Source organism: Aythya ferina (genome assembly GCF_964211825.1).
Source record: "Aythya ferina genome assembly, chromosome: 12".
NCBI lineage: Eukaryota > Metazoa > Chordata > Aves > Anseriformes > Anatidae > Aythya > Aythya ferina.
In genome coordinates this window covers 13,061,933-13,079,886 of record NC_140308.1, presented here as the reverse complement: position 1 = coordinate 13,079,886, position 17,954 = coordinate 13,061,933, and the positions used below count along the sequence as shown (strand labels likewise).

The following is a 17,954-nucleotide window of genomic DNA, read 5'->3' as shown; positions in this document are numbered from 1 at the left end:
CCTACACCAGGCAAAAAGGAGTATGGCTTCCCAAAATCAACACCAACCTCCTCACCACTCCACCCTCCTGCCGAACAAACACACGACTCCGTTCACCTCGCTCGTTACAGCATTTACTGATCATCAGTGCCAGTAGAAAAATAAAACTCTCCGGGAGGAAGGTTTCTCTGCGTGGAGTTCCCTGCTGGGCTCTTGGCATTTCCATTTTATTTTCAAGCTCTTTAGAGCTTTTGGCAAGCTCGTGTTGTGGTGTATCGGGAATTTTCTTCTCCCAAGCAGTCGTGGGGTACTTACCCAGCCCAGCGCAACAGCATTTCTAAACCCCAGCCTTCCCACACCCTTCTGCCTGAGCGGAGCCACCTGCTGAAGACTCAAGAGATTCCTCTGCTTGAAGGAAGGCGAAAGGGACAATGAAATAACGTGATGAGAGGGAGGAACCTGCGTTCAGACTGCCCTGGTGCTTCAGCTCTTTGGGCCTGGTTTTATTACAGGCGGGCAGCTGGGGATGCCAAGGTTCCTGTTGTGCTCCATGATGACCAAAGGGACTCAAAGCTCGCCCCCATCACTAAAACTCACCAAGAGAAGGCAGCAGCCAACCCTTCCCCTCTTTACGTGAATTCTCTGCAAATTTCACAGCTGCAAACACACAAAGCAGACCCTGGGAGATTTCAGCAGGCAGGCAGCAGGGGGTTTTCTGTCTGTCCTGGTGATTTTTTTTCCATTTGTTCTCCAGGATGAGGGGAGTAGGCTCAGGGCACCAGCAGGATGGTACAGCCAGCCCTGCCCCATCCAGCCCCAGCACTTTTAATCCATCTGGGAAAGGACAGGATGGGTCAGTGAATTAAACCAGGTGCTCCAGGCACAAGCTGTGCGTGGTGATTTGAAATAAGCAGCAGGAAGGGGCAGGAGATCCAAGCAGCTTGCTCATTACTCCTGCTTCTCATTTGGGGCAGGGGCAGGAAGCGCAGAGGGGAGAGGCCCCACCAGAGCCCCAGGGCTCAGACCCTGCCCAGCCAAGGAGAAGGATTTGCATTCAGCTCCTAGAATTCACAGCTTTATTCCCTGGATTAACACAGGCTAAAATTGAGCGTATTCTCCTTCAAGCTCCTGAAAAACAACTTTCTCCATCCGCTGCCAGAGGACTGATCAAGAGAAGTCGTATCACAGCGAGAGAATTTCTTTTTCATGATGCACACGATCCCGTTCAGGGCTGTTTCATCACCTTTGTGGAACACCACTGGCCGTACAGGGGGGGATCAGGCACGGAGGGCGAGCTGCTCTGGAAACCCAATGAGTTCAGGAACAACCCAGGTGGGAAGCGTGGCCTGGAAGGCTGGACACGGATGGTGCCTCCCTTCTGCAACCCAGATGATGGCAGCAGCTACGAAACACGCGGGGACCACAGCAAAGCCCTGGGGCTGGCTACTCCACGCAGCAAAAGCCTCGGGATTCAGCCCCAGCCTCCCCACGGCCCCAAAACCCAGCCCCCAGAGAGCACACCTGAGAGCCCTGAGCGCACAGCACGCCTCCAGGCAAGGGGCAGATGAAGAATTAATGAAAAGTCACTTAAAGCTAAACCAGTGTGTGAGGAGGGAGTGCACCTCGGCCAGTAGGGGTTGAGGTGCATCTAAAATTATGCTTGCACACCAGTGAAGATGTCCAATTCCCACACACTGACGTGAGCACGTTCAGCAGGTGAAATCAGAATGAGTTCAAGAACACAGATCTCCAAAGCCCAAGAAACAACCGTGCATGCTCACACGTGCCCTGGGATTGCTGCTGCAGGCAGCAGGGTGCAGCTCCCAGGCAGGACATCCAGTGTCTGAAGAGCTTCACAGTAATAAAATTGATTAAAATCACAACTTTCACACCATTTCCCTTGCCCTGAGGCACGTTCACAGCTCTCGGCCACAAGGTTTCATTCTCAGCTATGATTTTTCCTTTTGCTGCTCCCCAACTTCACCATGAGCATGACCTGGCAAAGATAGGGCCAGAAGAAAAACAATAAAGGAAATTTCTCACTAAAAGAGCTTTGGGCTCACTGCAAACCAAGCAGCAAGAGGTCAAAGCATTAACTGAGAGCTGAAGACACCACAGCAGGTGTGGCTGCTGTTCAGTTATGCTCTGCTGCTGCCACAATTTGTCACCTGCAGAAGGTAGCTGAGCCTCCCCCAGGGAAATAAAGTTTCACTTGGCACTTAGCGTTACGAAAATGTAACGAAATTAATAAATCTCATCTTAATTTCTAAAGCAGACCGGGGACCCGTTTGGTGGCACATTTTGGCCGGGAAGCAGCCAGCGCTGGGCGTTGCTTGCAGCTGTTTGCTCAGGATCGGTGGCACAGCTTCAGCAGTGCCAGGGGGAGCTAACCCAGCCGTTACGGTGGCACACGAGCAACAGAAGTTACAGAAAGCACGTTCTCCCGTGCACGTTTGTGGCACACAGCCCTTCAGATCAGGCTCTGCCACCGGCCTGGAGGCAGAAAGCCTTCACACGGCCTCGAGCAGGGGAGGAAGCGCACACTGAGGCACCCCTCGAGTTGCGCTCCCTCGTTACTTGATTCACAGAGCCCAGGAGTGGGGCAGGCCTTTGGGGCCCCTTCCATTTTCAAGTGCTAACATCCGAAGAAAAGCTAGAGAGTGGCTAAAATCCGTAGGAACGAAACCACCACCACACAGAACGTCTGACCCACGCCTAAAATGAGGGCTTCGAAGGGAATCATGTTCTTCCCTGCGGCTCTGTAAACTCCTGCGATGGCAGCACCTGCGGAGAGGGGGAGAAAGCAGAAAGATTAATGCATGGTATGAAAAACACACGGCTGTGCCACGGGGAGGGGGCTACCTGGAGGAAGCGGGGGGCTCTGAAGGAGGAGCCCTGCAGCCCAGCGGGCTGGATATGTGATAAATCTTATCAACCAGGCAAGGAACGTGGATGGCAACAGAGATTCATGGAGAAAAGCGTTGGCAGAGCTCTGCCAAGCCCCCCGTGAGGTGCTGAGCTGTCTGGGGACAGCCTCTGGCTCCAAACCGTGATGAGCCAGCCCATGGATACAGCCCATTTTTTACACAGCCCCCAAACCTGGGTGTTTTTTGCCCAAAGCAGGTTGCGCGGCCGGTGCCGTACTGGTGAGGATGCCGGCGGTGATGGGTCCCACGATGCCCATCAGCAGCAGGCCCAGCGACATGAAGCGGCCGTACTTGTGGCGCCGCAGCGTGAAGAGGGCGAGCAGGGCGGCGGGGACGTGGAAGGAGAGCGAGGAGACGAGCGCCCAGAGGAACACACCGTACCACATCTCTGCGGGGGGACGGCGCGTCACGGGGGAGCCGGGCAGGCCCGGGGTAGGCCCGGGGTAGGCCCGAGGTAGGCCCAGCGGCCTCCAGCGGCCCCCCGGGAAGGCCGGGCCCGGCGCCCAGCCCCGTTCTCGGTTGTGTCCGTACCTGAGAAGGCCACCAGCGAGTTGGAGTAGGCGGCGGTGCCGTTGCCGGAGCGCGGCACCAGGCGCAGGCTGAGGATCTGCTGCAGCAGCCCGCCGCTCGCCTCGCCGCCCTCCATCGCTTCACCAGCCCCTCCCTCCTCCTCCCGTCTCGTCCAATAGGAGAGCGCAGCGCGCTGACAGGCACCTCCACCCGCCAACCAGCGCCCCGCTGCCATGGCAACGGCTGCGGGGCGACACCCGGAAGCGGAGGGGCTGCGGGCCGGGCTTCCCCACAGGGCGTGAGACGGGGTCCTCCCCGCTAGGGGGCGCTGCAGGGCGGCGGCGGCGGCGGGGGCGGCGCTCTGGCGGCGGCGGCGGCTCTCGGTGGTTACCGGCGGCTCCATGTCGGGCTGTGAGGAGGAGGCGTACAGCTCGGCCGAGGACGAGGACTACGTGCCCTCGGGTGAGCCTCCCGCCGGGCCGGGGCTGATTAGGGGAGCTTAATTAATCACCGGGGAGCTTAATTCATCACCGGGGGGTCTAATGACCGCCGTGCGTTGCCGGTTGTGCCCGCAGGCGCGGAGTACAGCGAGGATGAGGGCGGCGAGCTGCTGGAGGAGGAGGAGGAGGCGCGGCCCCGGGCAGCCCGCGCCAGGAGCAGCCCCCGCCGCCCCGCCGCCAGGTAGGGACGCGGCCGTGACGGGGAATTCACCGAAATTTGTCCTTGTTTTGGCGCTGTCCGGTGCTCCGCGAGGGTTTGTGGTTCGAGGGATGCCCGGTGAGGAGAAATGTCTCGTTGTGGTGCGCGGTGTGGCTCGGGGTTGGGGGGTGAAAGGGTGGGAAGCCTCGGGACCCTCACCCGTGGCTAATTAGGTCCGTTAATAATGCCCGTAATTAAGCAGTTTTTCATTTGGGGATCCTCAAACCACACACACAAGGCACGTTTAAGGCCTCCTCACCTGGAGGTTCCTCCACGATCCACCTGTACACCCACACTGTATGCCCCCCTATAAGCCCCATTCCGGGCTTCTCACCACGTTTTCCACCTAATTACTGTCGTTTCTGATCAGGGCAGGCCTGTAATTAACCAGCTCACCCCCTCCGAGGTTAGGGGAAGCCTCCCAGGGTGCTGTAGCCAGAATACAAGGCGTCTGTATTGTTTTGGCCACCTAAGTTTGGGGTCTGGGGTGGTGCTGCAGGGTCTCAGCGTGGTTTTTTGGGTGTCTGCTTCCAGGAAGAGGAAGAAAGGAGGCCTCGTGCTAGAGCCTGATGAGAAAGAGGAAGGAAAGGCTCAGGAAAGTGAAGAGGAGGAGGTGGATGACTTGAAGCAGGAAGAAAAAGACAGAGAAGAAGAAGAGAAAAAGAAAGAGGACGCGCTTTGGGCCAGCTTCCTTAGCGACGTGGGACAGAAGCCCAAAGCAGCAGTGGCCACGCAAGCTGACAAGGTACCGGGGCCTTCACTGAGGGGATGTGTGTGGGAAGGGCCTGAAGCTGGGAAGTGCTGGTTCTGGCTGGTGGAGGGGATGGATTTGCTCCTGCCCCGTCTGTTTTGTAAGCCTGGAGCCCCACTGGGGGGCAAAGCTGGTTGCTTTCCAGCCAGGGAGGTCCATGGTCTGATGGCACTGATTTTTTGGAGATGCTCATAAGCATCCTGGAGTGTCCCATGGAGCCCTGGTGGCTTCCCTTCCTGGTGGTGGGTCCCCTTGTGAAGTAGAAACAGCACAGTGAGGCCTGGTCCTAGTTACCTTGTGTGTACAACTCTCCCCCGTGGCTTCTTGTGCCTGTCCCGCTGCTCCAAAGCTAGGGAGACAGAGGAGAGGCACCGCTGCCCCTCTGTTGCTATGAGTGATTCCTTTTTTTTAAGGGATTGGCCAAAATAATCTTTTATAACTATAATCTTGACTCTTGAACAAGTGATGTGTGAGGAGAACAGTTGTTGTGTGATGCTTCTTTCTCTAACTGCTGGAAAGCTGGAGAACAGCGTAGCTGCATAAGCTTGCAACTTTCAGAAGAGCCCTTCTCTCTGAAGCCTCACGCTTCTCTCCAGCTCAGTTGATCCTGGTTGAGCAGCTGAGGTGGCTGTAGGTAGGCAAGAGAGAAGGAGAGAGGAAAAGTTCTCTTCTGAGCAGTTCTAGTTTTATGCGTGGATCACTAGAACACGTGTGGTCATTAGAAGTTCCCCTGCGGTCTGGAATAATTTATGGAGATGCAATTCCTCTGCTCTTCTCGTGAACTTCTTAATTTGGACTTGTTTTCTGAAGCTGTCCTCAGTGTGTGGTTGATTTTGAGCACGAATTCAAGTTTTTGCATTGATTATGTGCACGGTCTGAGGATTTTCACGTATAACATTAAAAGCTCTAATTGTTACTGTGTAAATAAAGAGGCAGTGTGGACAGATAGCTTAAGAAAGCTATTTTCCTCTCAATGTTATTGACAAACGGCCTGGTATCTTCAGGGCTCTTGGTGAAGATCAGCCTTGCTTTTGCTACCAATGGATCTTGTATGTTTTTGGGCAGAACCGAATGTATTTCTGTTTAATCCACCCTGGCAGCTTTGCCGTTTGGCTGTGCTTGATTTGGGAAAACTGAATTCTTCAGAGTTGTGCTTGCTTTCTGAAGTGCAGCAATATATTCTTGTCAGTTCCTATATTTAATTACAGTTTCACTTCTCATTTTGGGTCTGTTCTAAATCTTGACTTCCAGTGAGAGTCTGGGAAGGAGACGGGGAGTTTCCTTCTAGCAGCAGGGACTCTCCCTTTTTCTTGTCTGTGGGTGACGTGCTTTGACCAGCAAGACTAAACCATGGTGCTGCCTGAGGTCTGTCTTGGGTCTTTGGCCACTCGGAACAGTGACTTGGTTTGGCTGCACGAATGCATTGCTTTGCTTTCTCCTTCCTGTATTCACAGGCTGAAGAAGAGAAGAATGTGAAGAAGCTTCAGGAGAAACCAAAAGACTCCGAGAAGCCAAAAGATTCAGGAAAAGTGACAATCACCAAAGTGTTTGACTTTGCTGGTGAGGAAGTCAGGTGAGTTGGCAGCTCTGTGCAGAGCAGGTGTCGTTCTGCTGCCGGCAGGCTGGGGATGCATGGTGTATCCTCTCCTTGTCCCTTTATGCTTTTAATCCTGAGCACAGAAGGACCTCAAGGGAAATGAGGCCAGGATTCTTCTGCCTGAGGGCTGCATCTTTAGATGTAGACCTCAGCCTTCACATTGTAGCATCAGAATATTCCTTTAAATTTGTTTAGGCCTCCTGTGTGGACAGTGTATTAAATGGTGGCACTGCCACAGAGTTAAAACAAGGAGAGAATCGAATGTGGCCGCGCAGGCATGACAGCCATACATTTTATTCCTTCAGCCCTTTGTATTCCTTCAGTCTAGTCTGAACCCAGTGCTGAGGGCAGGATATCTGCTGGCATGTTCCCTGGCATTGTGCACAATCCAGTACAAAGATCTGCAGATAGTAAGAGTTGTTTTGCTGAACTAATAGCTAACCTCTTCTCTGAAACAGCTGCAGCGAAGGTGATGGGCTAAGTGAAATCATCAAATTCACCTTTGGCTTGCAGGAGGCTGCATGGGATGAGCTACAAAAAGGGACAGGCAACTGAGGTGTAAAGGTTCAAGACCAAAACCATGGGGCCCTTTGAAATCTGGCTTTGTCAGATGAGAATTTCGCCTGTGTTTTGTGTGACAGCAGAGGGCAGCAGTTCCCAGCAGTAATGCCTGAGCTGCCCGGATCTGGAGGAGGAAGCTGGGAGCTGGGGCTTCCATTGCTCTTGCTTTTCATGTCGGCACTGCTGCCTGAAAAATCTGAGGGGAGCCGTGAGTCATAGCGGTGCCTTTCCCATTTCCCTGCACGATCTGAACTGTAGGAATACCCTTTGTTCCCGATGAAATACAGAATTGTACCACTGCAGCAGATCTGCGAGAGTTATCATCCCCTTTTTGCACAGGGGAGATGAATTTTTTCCCATGGACACGTAGAAATCTGTAGCAGGATTACAGACAGACATTTTGTTTCCTGATGCACGGTCCTCTCAGCAGCCAGCTCGTTGTTTGTCCCTGCTTTTTCTGAGGTGTGGAAAAAGAGTTGCAAACGCGATGTCCTCCCAGGTAAGGATGGGTGAAGCTCCAGGTTTGCAGGCTCACACGAAAGCCTGTTGGGTTATGACATCTCATCAGGTGGCATGGGGCAGAACTGCATTCCTGGTGCTCTGGAGCCACGTGAAATCAGCCTGCAACCTTCTTTGAAGTCTGGACACGTCCAGCTGTGTGTTGTAGGGGAGTGCCGAGTCCTGACACGAGCAGAAGTGCATCCCCTAGAGGAGGGGGTCGATTTACAGGAAAACTTGCCATGTAGGACTTCAGAACATGAGAAAGGAATTTTTTTTGTGCACTAACGCTTTGAAGTAGGACTGTTTAAAGTAGGGAGCTTGTGAAAATGCCTGCCTTGAAGCTTCTTGTTTACCTGGCTCTGTGAAAAGAAGCCCCAGATAATAATTGTTTATACTTAAAATCAGATATCTGAGTCATTCTGGCATTCTAGGTTTCATGTGGTGGGTGCAGATTAGTTTTACCAGTGCTGCCCTTGCTTTTATTGGTAACTTTAGTTGGAGGCACTGGGGAAACTGTCCTCCCAAAAGTGGCTTGCCTTATGTGAACAGAACTTGGTCAGAGCTCCCAAGATGCTGACGTTGTGGTTTCAACATCGTTATCTTATCTATCATTTTTTAATAGCTGTAATAAAAAGCTTCCAAGTTAGATAAAAGCATATTTTTCAACAGCAGTTGCTTTTCTGGTATCCTTTACTCCGTATTGACTGTTTCCCTTGGGGATCTGCAAAGGAACGGATGCAGGCTTCTACTGAATTTGTTTCAAACAGGCAAAAGCTGGAGCTTGGGCAACAACGAGGCTGTAATCCTGCGAGCCACCGCTAATGTACTTCTTGTTTACAGCAGCTGTTGTATCAACAGGTCTCAGAGCCAGCAACAAAGCTGCCACGGGACCCGGAGGGCTGCTCTCTGCTGGTGCTGGAGTTGCAGCAGGCTGCTTTCTGCAGCTCTTTGATAACAGAAAAATCCTGCCGTGTTCCCCCTTGATTTTTGCGGTTGCCAGATCCCATTAAAAGCTGGAGCTTTGGTGGTGTTTGCTCTGCCTCGCGTTGCGCTAGGTGGGTAGGATGTCAGGAGCTAGCCCTGCTACAGCTGCTGGTGCTTTTAGCCTGGCAGGCGAGTGCCAGAGGGCTGCTTTTTCTTTCCTCTAGCAGGAGGTTGTCTTTGACCCTAATGGCTGCAAATGCTCTGAATACCAAATGCTGACTTCCTTGCCTGGGGAAGCAGCTGGCGAGTTGTTGGTTACAAAGGACAACACACGGTAGCTGTGCGCGCTTTTCGGGGCTGAAAGAACTGAAATGAGAGAGCGCTCTCTGTCGCTTTCCTTTCTGAATGGTTTGAGGCTACTTTGGAGCGTTGCTCTTCTGAAAGCTTGAGAAGAATTTAGATCAGTGTTTAAGCGCTGAGAGATTCAGGGCACAAATTTCCACAGTCTGCTCATTGAAGCCCTTAACAGAAGATCATTTAGCCCTGATCTCATGTTGCAGAACAATTTATTTTCCCCTGTAAGAAGACGAAAGATCTCTCTTGCATGATTGGAGTAGTAAAAGTCTCCTGAAAGAAATCTCTAGCTGCAGGGTTACACTAGAATAGTGAAAGAGCTTCCTTTCTAAGCTGTCAACACCCCTAAATATTATAGCTGCACTTCGTGGTGCCTGTTTTAATTAGTTTGTGCTTTTACCGGTTGCTAATGCTGAACTTTAGGTTCAGACTATTGTAAATCGCCAAATAAAGAACTAAATTCTGTGGCTTTTAATTTTTACAAAACACGTGATTTAGTAACGTCTTGCAAAACCAAAGCTCTTGAATCCTGGGACTAGAGATAGTCTTTGTAATGGATTTCTGTTGTCTCCAGTTGTGGCTTTTCTCTTTTTCGTCCCTTTCTGGTGTTGCACAGCTGAGGAGCAGCAGGTGACTGTCACCCCGAGGGCTGTGACTGTGGGCAGGGGGAACTGCAAAGGTAGGTTCACCATCCGAGTGGGAGTTCAAGACATTTCTCCCTGCCAGAGGAGATCTAAGTCCTCTTGAAACTTCTGGTTTGTGAACTTCTGATGTAGGATGCATTAGTAGGGAGCCACGTCCCCGGTGCCAGGGTTTATCTGTTGCAAAATGCAATAGCTGTGCGATGAGGCTGGCTTTCTGTGGCAGTCCCAACTATTTTGGCCGTTGAGTTTCTTTAAGCCTCTGCTGAGCTCAGTGTTCTGTTCTTTTGCCCTCCTTCCATGAAAGTCACCTCTGTGTCTGTCCAGGGCTGCAGCAGGAGGTGGCTCACGTGAATGGAGCTGGCCCAGCCCCTGGGTATTCGTCACAGCCAGGGCAACAAGTTGGAAAGGAAGGACAAAGTCAGGTCATCGAATGTTAGAAAGAATGGATTTTAAGTGGAAACATCCTCCGTGTACCTCCATTTGACTTGCAGAAGTGCAAAATGAGTAATGATGTGTGGCTTAGGTGCTAATTCAGGAATGGGAGGCCTGTGCTCGAGACCCTGCTTTGTTCAGGGGTAATTGCAAGCTCCAAATAAAGAACTCAAAACTGGAAGTTTCATAATTCTGTGCGTATGTGCTTATTTTTGGGATCCAGAAGAGCTCCCAGTAGGCTGGGTGCTCAGACCTCAGCTCTCTGGTCCCTTCCCCTCCAGTCCTTGCTGCCGGTGCTCTCTGCAAGCAGCCAACATCTCAGGTATGGCTGCTACTGGCCCCTGGAGAACTCCCAGGTCAGATCTTTGCATTAACCCTTGAGCCTTTTCTTGAGCATCGTCGCTGTGCTTGCGTGCTCTGAACCCATTTCTTTTAGCTGTCCCACGTCTGGCAGGTGTTCCTTGATGTGAGCAATTCCTGGCTTCTCACTGCCTCTGGGGCCAGAATTGTCACGCAAGCTGTGCCTGCTGGCAGGGTGCTGGGCCTGGATCCCTGTAGAAATGTTTCAGGAAAAAGGTTTCAAGATCTCTGTCTGCAGCACAAGCTTTCTGTTGCCGTCAAGATGCTGAGATAAGCAGGTGCAAAGATCCAACCAGAAGCTTTTTCCAAGCTGCATGTCCTTCTACTGAGCCCCCAGCGAGTGCTGAAGGCATTGTGCCTGTCCGAAACAGCAGGACATGGGGCCCTGGGCCAGAAGGTGTAGGGCCAGGGAGCTGGGGGTTGTTTTATGGACCCTGCATAACAGGTAAATGTTTGTCCAGTGACTCTTCAGGTACCTCCGTGTCTGAAGGCTGAGCCGATGGACGAGGTTTGGCTGAGTCTGAATGAAGCTCATCTTTCCAGGTTGATCTTGGTAATCTTTATCCGCTTCTTAAATGCCTGTTCCTTGATTAATTCAGGCTGCTTCTGAAAGTATTCCTCAGTTTGCCTGATTAAAGCTTACCATTGCTTTAAAAAGTCCGTGCAGGAAGGGCCCACGTTCGGTGGGGTACGGTGCTCTCACTGGGACAGCTTTCAGGCTAAATTGCGTCCTGAAAATCACCAAGCATATGGCGGGGTTTTTTTTCTTGCCCCAAGGGGCTGCTGATGACCCAGTTCCACGGATATTGTTTGCTTTTGGGGATTGCTTTCAAGTGGGTTTCAGCGAGGCATTTAGTCCAGAGGTACATACAAAGGAACAGAAGGCTCTGATGTGTGTTTGAAGTCCTTGAAAGCTTTACAGATAGAAAGGGAAGAAAATCCTTAGCTTTCTTACAGAACTGACTGTCTCAAAGCGCTTTTTAAGAATTGTTATTCCCCATTTAGGAATAGGAAAACTGAGGCATGCTGGAGCTGAAGATGCCCCCTGATTCCTTGGGTCTCCTGTGCCTCGTGACCTGGCACCCAGGGGATCCAAGCCTCCCTCACACACTGCGTGTACCAAATAGATCTGGGAAGGGCCAGGAAAAGGGCTTGTAGCCCAACAGTGGGACTAGTGCACATTGAAGCAGAATATAGGGATCTAAAGATGTACATAAATGTTGTTTAAATTTAAAAATGTACCAAATAGTTAAATGATTGTAGTAATTACTGGTTTTCTGTACTGGTTGAGGTTGATATTTCAACAGCCATAGTTGCCATGTGGGATGGAAGAGAACCTGATTTTCATCTGGTCCTGTTTGCAAATTATTTTCTAGGGTGTTCCTGCAAACAAACTCACTACTCAATTTGTGTTGCTGCTTCAGAGGTTTTCAGCTTGCTTTCAGGAGTCAGAAAAAAACAGATTATTCAGAGTAGATGGTTTGTATGATGGACCTTAAGGGCCTGAAATTGGGCCTTAAGTTGGAGTAACGAGTTTTGATGGTGAAATTCAGGACCTTTGGAGCAGTAGAAGTGAAGGTGAAGTGGTGTGGTGGTGGGCAGGTTTTTTTCTGGAATCTCTTGGAGGCTTTTTTGTGCTGGCAAAAGCCCTTTTCCTGATAACGCGTCTCTCCTTTGTCATTGGCCATCTGAGAACAGCCCAAAATCTCACAAAGCCTTGTGTAGCCTCTTATTTCCTTCTCTGTGGCTGCTGGTCCTCTCTGCTCCTCGTGTGATCAAGGAGACCAAATGTGGTGAAGCTGGGCAACAAAGCGTGTGGGAGCCAGGCAGTTTGGGGGACTGCCTCCTGCTTTGTTGCTTTGCTTTGAAAAGGGGTAAGGGTCGCTTGTCTGGGTGATAGCTGGAGTGGGGACACTGCTCAGGATGGTGGAGTTAATTTATTTCAAAGGGAGGGGGGGAAACGAGCAGGGAATTTGCTCCCCCAAGTCTCAGGATTTAGAGCTGGCACAGAATAATTGAAGAAATGTGTAATTGTCCATCTGTGTTCTTGCTCTGTGGTCTCAGCATGGCTCAGTCAGATGTGTTAGGCTAATTAGCTCTGAGAGAACATGTAACGCCGTTAACTCTCGCCTTTCCTTCTGATGCTTTTCAGGAAACTCTGGTGATGAATAGCACGGAGTTGGCAGCATGCTCGTGCTTCTTGCTGGGTGTGAACCTCGGTCATTTGCTCCGTGCTCGTGGGGTCTTGTGCAACGCTGAGTGAAGGACATTTGCTCTTAAAATCAGAAGGAAGATCAGCAGTTTGGGTGCACATCTGGGTAGTGGTGATGTAGGTGGAGGGCTGCTTGAGCTCAAGGTCAGTGTGTGTGCTTCCCAAGTGCTTTTTTTTTTTTTTTTTTTTTCCAGAAGCCTTTGATGTGATGTTTGTACCTGTGAGTGAGAAGGTGGCTGAGAACGTGTGGTGTTTGGAAAACCCTTTTTTTTACAAGTGGGTAGAAAGTGAAACACAGCTTCCACCAGACATGGTGGATGAGATAAAAAATGGAAGGCAGCAATCTGAGCTGATCAGGGCAGAGGAAGAGACCTCTCCTTGTATTTTGGTGTGCTTTTTGTAATGGCTGTCACTGCAGTAGCTAGGAAAAAGGGAAAACTCAGCATAATGAGTATCAGTAACTCCTTGAAAAGCCATTCCGAAGTCTCATTGTCTCGTTGAGGACCATTAGATCTGGTTTGGTCTGATGACAGGCGATGCTGTATGTCTGTAGGGTTTTATCCTCAGTCCTCTTTCGCTAAGGGCTTGCAGAGAAATGTGCTTTAACCACTTCCCGGTGACATAGCACTTCTGAGCAGTAGGCTGGGGATGTTGCCTTGGGACCTGAAGACAGAATCAAACCACCCAGAATTAAATGGCACGTCGGTGGGATGCTGTTCAGAGGTGGAAGCCTAAAACATGAGGGTAACTTCTCTACAAACAAGCCCCAAAGTGCTGATGTTGGCAGAGCAGAGGGCAGGCAGCAGCCTCCCTGTTCCTCTCCTTACATTGTTATTTTTAGAGGTCAGAGCATGCCTCGGCTATCCGTGGCTTATATTGGCTTTTTCCAGTTCCAAAATAAGCTATTGATTTTTTTTCTTGGAAGCCAGTAAGTGAAAATATGCTACCTGGCAAAAGAGGCTTAAGAACAAAAAGGTCCTGGGGGCACGTTTTGATAACCTTCCCTCTGCGTGCATCAATTCCCTGATGCTTCAGCACTTCCTTGGGGAATCCAAATGCTGTGTAATGTGACAGGGTCCTGAGCTGAGGTCCTTCAGTGTGAGCTGGAGCTTCCCTTTGTGCTGGTTCACTCCCTAGAGGTTTGCTGCAGAAATTAAACTTCATGGACGGGGACACAAAACGCAACCAGAAATTTAAGCCAGAGCACTTGCTCCTAAAGTAAATCATGTCACAGGCTGCTTAATGTGCTTTGAGAAGGGGCATGGCCTCGTGAACAGCTCTGGTCAGGGGTTTTCATTAAGGGATGTGCAGATGGGGCTCCTGCTTAGCTGGGAAACTGAAGCACCGAGGGGCTGTGACTTGCAAAGTGTCACATAGCAGTGCCAGGCTTGTCCAGGGTGTTTTTGGCATTCAGGAGCACGCTGACTCCTGTCTTTCTCCCTTATGTTACCGTGCTTTTGAAAACCCACCAGTGACTGAGCTGGTGTCCAGCTGGAAGTCAGCTCGTGCTGCTCTCGTGGCTTGGTGCTCGCAAGGAAACAACTGGTGAGCGCTGGTGTTGGGTCTGTGTTTTTGCTGGCAATCAGTGCGATGGAAAAGAGGGCTCAGCTGGGATCTCCAAAGGTGGAAAGAGCCTCAAAGCATCTCCAAAAAGACATCTTGACCTGCAGGCTAACTCTGCCAAGCCTGTGGGATCTGGGCACAGCACCAGGTTCTGGATGACCAGCTGCCTTCTCCCATTGCAGATTCCTCTGAGTGTTTTTTGCCTGTGGCCTGTGTAGTTTGTGTGGAAACAGTGAGTGCTGAGCTTAAGAAAGGATTCCTCCCTTTCCCAGTGCGTAACGGAGGGGACATTGTTCCTGTACCTGGCTTTCAGACAATTTCCTGACTTTTAAGGCTGGAAACAAAAGGTGCTCGGTGACCTTTTTGGGTCGCACAGCTGCTCTTTTGCTGTTGGGCAATAAGGGGCTCCTTCGTCCCTCTGTTTGTGCCTTTGTTGCAGGGCCTCAGCTCCCAGCTCTTCACTGCTGGCCGTGTTTCCCTCTCCTCCACGCTGCCGACTCGTTCCTGACAGCTCCAGGCTCAGAAAGGGGCTTTTGATGTCTGCTGAGATGCTGGCAGAGCCGCCTCTGCAGCCCATGGGCTTGGGGTTTCCCCTACTGGAAAGTGCAGCTTGCCAGATGGATTTTTTTTTTCTTACTCTGAGATTCTGAACCAGGAGGGTTTGTGTGTAAGCCTGAAGGGAAGGCAAAGCTGTTCCCTGCCTCGCTATCTCATTAACACGTTACAAACTGAGTCAGGCTTAGCCTGGCCTTTCCTTCACGGGGATGCTTCTGCCTCGTGGTGTGGTGGCTCCTGCTGCCATCTGTGTAACCTCTGTGTCCGTGCTCATAGCTGTAAGTGAATTTTGAGCCCTGATTCATTGAACCTACAACATTTCTTCCCCAGGCAAGAAAAGGGACCCATAACAGGGATGCTGAGTGCTTTGCAGGGTCTGAGGGGTTGCAGGGATCTGCCTTGCTGTCAGGGTGCTTGCTGCTCGTGGCTAACAGGGTCAGAGGCCTGTTGCACTCACACAGAGCAGCAGCATCCATCCGTTCACCCGGACTGCTCAGCTTCGAGGTGTGCTCCCTAATTTGCAGTAACCCTTTGGGGAGGTGCAAATAAAAATGAGGGGAGGCAGCGAGCAGAGACACAGAGTTTGTGGATGCTTAGAACCAAGGTGGGTAAAGCTCCAGGCAACGGGGAGGCAAAGACCTGTGCCCTGGCTGGGGGTGATCAACTCCTTCAGGCTTATGAGGACGTGGATTTCATAAGCACTTCAGTGCATTATTTCTGCTAAGGCACCGTTCAACTCTGCTGCTTCTCAGGTGGATGGTTTTTTGGTGCTGGGCTGACCGGGTGGGTAGCAGCACACACCTGCTGTGAGGAACAGCACCAGGCAGGCAGCATGGCCCTTGCCTGACTCTGGGAGAGCTCAGATCAGATTTGTTTCGTGTTAAAAACCAGCCAGCAGCTTCCACACAGATAGATAGCCCACAGAATTAGCAGTCGGTCCAGCCTGATCTTGCCTGTTTTCCTTCAGGGAACAGGCTCTGTTTCCCAAGGAGTAGCTTCTCCCACCTGGTCTGAAGAGCAAGGTTCAGAGAATGGTTTTCTTTGTATTTTAAGAGGGAAAACTGACCTTTTACCTTGAAATTAGACAATGTGAGTAAGCTCTGGGGACCTGTTCCTTTTCGCTCTGTTTGCTTTCCACCAGGTAATCCAGCATACATTAAATACACATCCAGTGTGCAGCTGGTGTGGCCTGGAGCTCTGGTTGTGCAGAGGCTTGACTCTCCCTGGAGGTGCTGAGCACACGTGGGCTGGAGCCACCTGCACCAGACAGGTGCATCTGGCTGGGGAGAGCATCAGGCCACGGCACTGCAAGCATGGGAGGCCCCCAAAACCACCTCCAAGTGGATTTAAAGGCAGTATTCCTCTTGGCTCAGAAGGGTTCAGGGGGTTATTTTATTTTATTTATTTTTATTTTATTTTATTTTTACAAACTCCTGTAGATGAGTATTGTTTGATCCTCAAGTGATCATTCCAGAAAGCTGGAGGGCCACTTAATGAGGCTACGCACAGATGGGGAATATTGAAAAAGGATAATTAGCCTCGTTTCCCCCCTCTCTGCCTGCGATTCCCCAGAGCTACCAGCGTGAGGATGATGTGGAAAGTTTTCTAATTGTGTCAGGTCTAAACTGGGGCAGGTTTCCCAAGTGAGGACCGAGTGTCCTGAGCACGAGGGGTAAAAAGTTGGCGTTTTCCAGAGCTTCCACTTGTGCTCGCCCATCCTCAGCACGGATTTCAGGGGAGGTGGCACCTTTGTGCTGCAGCAGTGAGGGATCCTGGCTGTCCTCTCCGCTCCCAGTCCCAAATACCAGCACGTGCTTTCTCAGCCTGCTGCACCCCAGGTGATTTGGTTAGAACAATGCCGTTGTATCGAGCCACCTGGGGATAGGTGCTTCATGTTCTGGAGCTTCATGTTCATTAAGCAATGTAATGCCACAGCAGAATAACGAAATCTTCATGGGGAAGTGATGAAACGAGTGGTTGTGCGTGTGAATTACAGGGTCTGCAAGTGGGCGAGGCACTAGCTCCTCGTTTTGTTGCTGACAATATCCTTATTTTCATGTTTATTCCTGGATTATAACGTGTGAATGGCATCCCAGTAAACAGCCGGGCAAACAGTTATTTGTGGAGTATTTAAAAGTGAAAGGTCTTGTAATTTTCCTTAGTAATGACTGTGATTTCTTCCAGCTGGATTAACGGCTCTCACGGCTACCCCTGAGGAGCAAGAAGTGTTTTGGTTTCTGCATGGGGAGTTATTGTCTCCCCTAATAATGCAGACCAGAGGATTTTTTTCCCTCCCTGGTCTGGTATGTGAGGAAGGATGAGATGTGCATAACCTGAGCTAATACCAAGCAAAGCCCTTGAATATTCCTGCTTTTGTCATTCCTGGTGGAGCGGCCGGGGCTGCTGGCACCAGCCCAGCCCCAGCCTGCCTGGGAGCTGCTTTTGTTCGGTTTTATGAGGCAATCAGGGGGTCTTGTGATGGCGTTGCCTCCAAAGGTCAGTTTTAATCGCGTTCCTGCTGCATTCCTCTGTCCCCAGCCGGGCGGTCCTGCTGGAACAGGTTGCACACAGCTTTGCAGCTCTGTCGCTGCGACGAACAGTCTCAAAAATACACTTTGAGCAGCCACCGACAGGCCAAAAAAAGTGAACCAAGTGTTTTGTCTCTGGGTTGGAGCAGGCTGAAGGTGTCGTGATGTTAAGACAAGACCAGGGGCCCTGTGCTCAGGTCCTGCTCTGCAGCAAGCTTTGCAGAGCTGCTCCCCATCACTCGCACCCAGATCCTGTGAACTATTTGCTTGCAGCTTTCTCCTGGGCTTGTGGAAGTCGAGCACACAGCACCCCAAGGAGCTGGGCTGTCACCTCCCAGCACAACACGTGCCATCGGGTGCTGCTTGTCACATCGTCTGCCTTTCCAGGTGCTGCATCCCTCATCCAACACTGCCCCAGTCCCAGCAGCTCGCAGGGTGTGCGACCTGGCCCAGGAGGTGCTGAGGCTGCACTGAGGACCTGGCAGCTCTTTGAAGGAGGCCAGCACAGGGATTTTTTTTTTCCCCCAGGATGCTTTTTTGCTGTGCTGTGCCTCCCCAGCTGTGTGCCTGCTGTTCCTCCCGGTGACTCAGGGACTCAGAGCGGTGGTGGGCGGCTGACCGGGGTGGTGCGGCACGCACAAACAGGCTGCGGGGCTGTACTCAGCTCAGGGTGGGCTCCGTGGGAATTGTGGCTGCGTGGAGATGCCGAGTTCATCCTGCTGGAGGAAAGCCATGCACACAGAGCAACCTTTGGGGGTGATCGCTGCATGATGTGGCTGCTGGGGGCTGCGAGTGGGCGGTGTGTTTGGGATGGCTGGAGTGGTGACGGCACATCAGGGCTTTTGTTTCTTCCGGAA

The 17,954-nt window shown here is 51.4% G+C and overlaps 2 protein-coding genes across 3 annotated transcripts in view; one reads left to right on the top strand and one right to left on the bottom strand.

Moving 5' to 3' along the window:
* Nucleotides 1-1,032: 1,032 nt before the first annotated feature.
* Nucleotides 1,033-3,583, bottom strand: TMEM170A (transmembrane protein 170A). Of its 2 annotated transcripts, none has more exons than XM_084533515.1 (3): nucleotides 3,438-3,583; nucleotides 3,079-3,294; nucleotides 1,033-2,763 (listed from the first exon to the last, which is right to left on the bottom strand). In XM_084533515.1, exons 1-3 carry the CDS (start codon nucleotides 3,550-3,552, stop codon nucleotides 2,633-2,635), a joined length of 462 nt encoding a protein of 153 aa, XP_084389641.1. In that variant the 5' UTR covers nucleotides 3,553-3,583; the 3' UTR covers nucleotides 1,033-2,632. The 2 variants fall into 2 exon arrangements, with proteins under 2 accessions (XP_084389641.1, XP_084389642.1); XM_084533516.1 differs by having other exon boundaries at nucleotides 3,124-3,294.
* A 167-nt stretch (nucleotides 3,584-3,750) lies between these two features.
* CFDP1 (craniofacial development protein 1) overlaps nucleotides 3,751-17,954 on the top strand; it is a 49,656-nt gene continuing 35,452 nt past the window's right edge. The window contains exons 1-4 of the mRNA XM_084533514.1: nucleotides 3,751-3,878; nucleotides 3,992-4,097; nucleotides 4,650-4,860; nucleotides 6,321-6,439. Of these exons, the coding sequence (XP_084389640.1) occupies nucleotides 3,818-3,878; nucleotides 3,992-4,097; nucleotides 4,650-4,860; nucleotides 6,321-6,439 (497 nt within the window). The 5' untranslated portion in view covers nucleotides 3,751-3,817. The remainder of the gene's footprint in view (nucleotides 3,879-3,991; nucleotides 4,098-4,649; nucleotides 4,861-6,320; nucleotides 6,440-17,954) is intronic.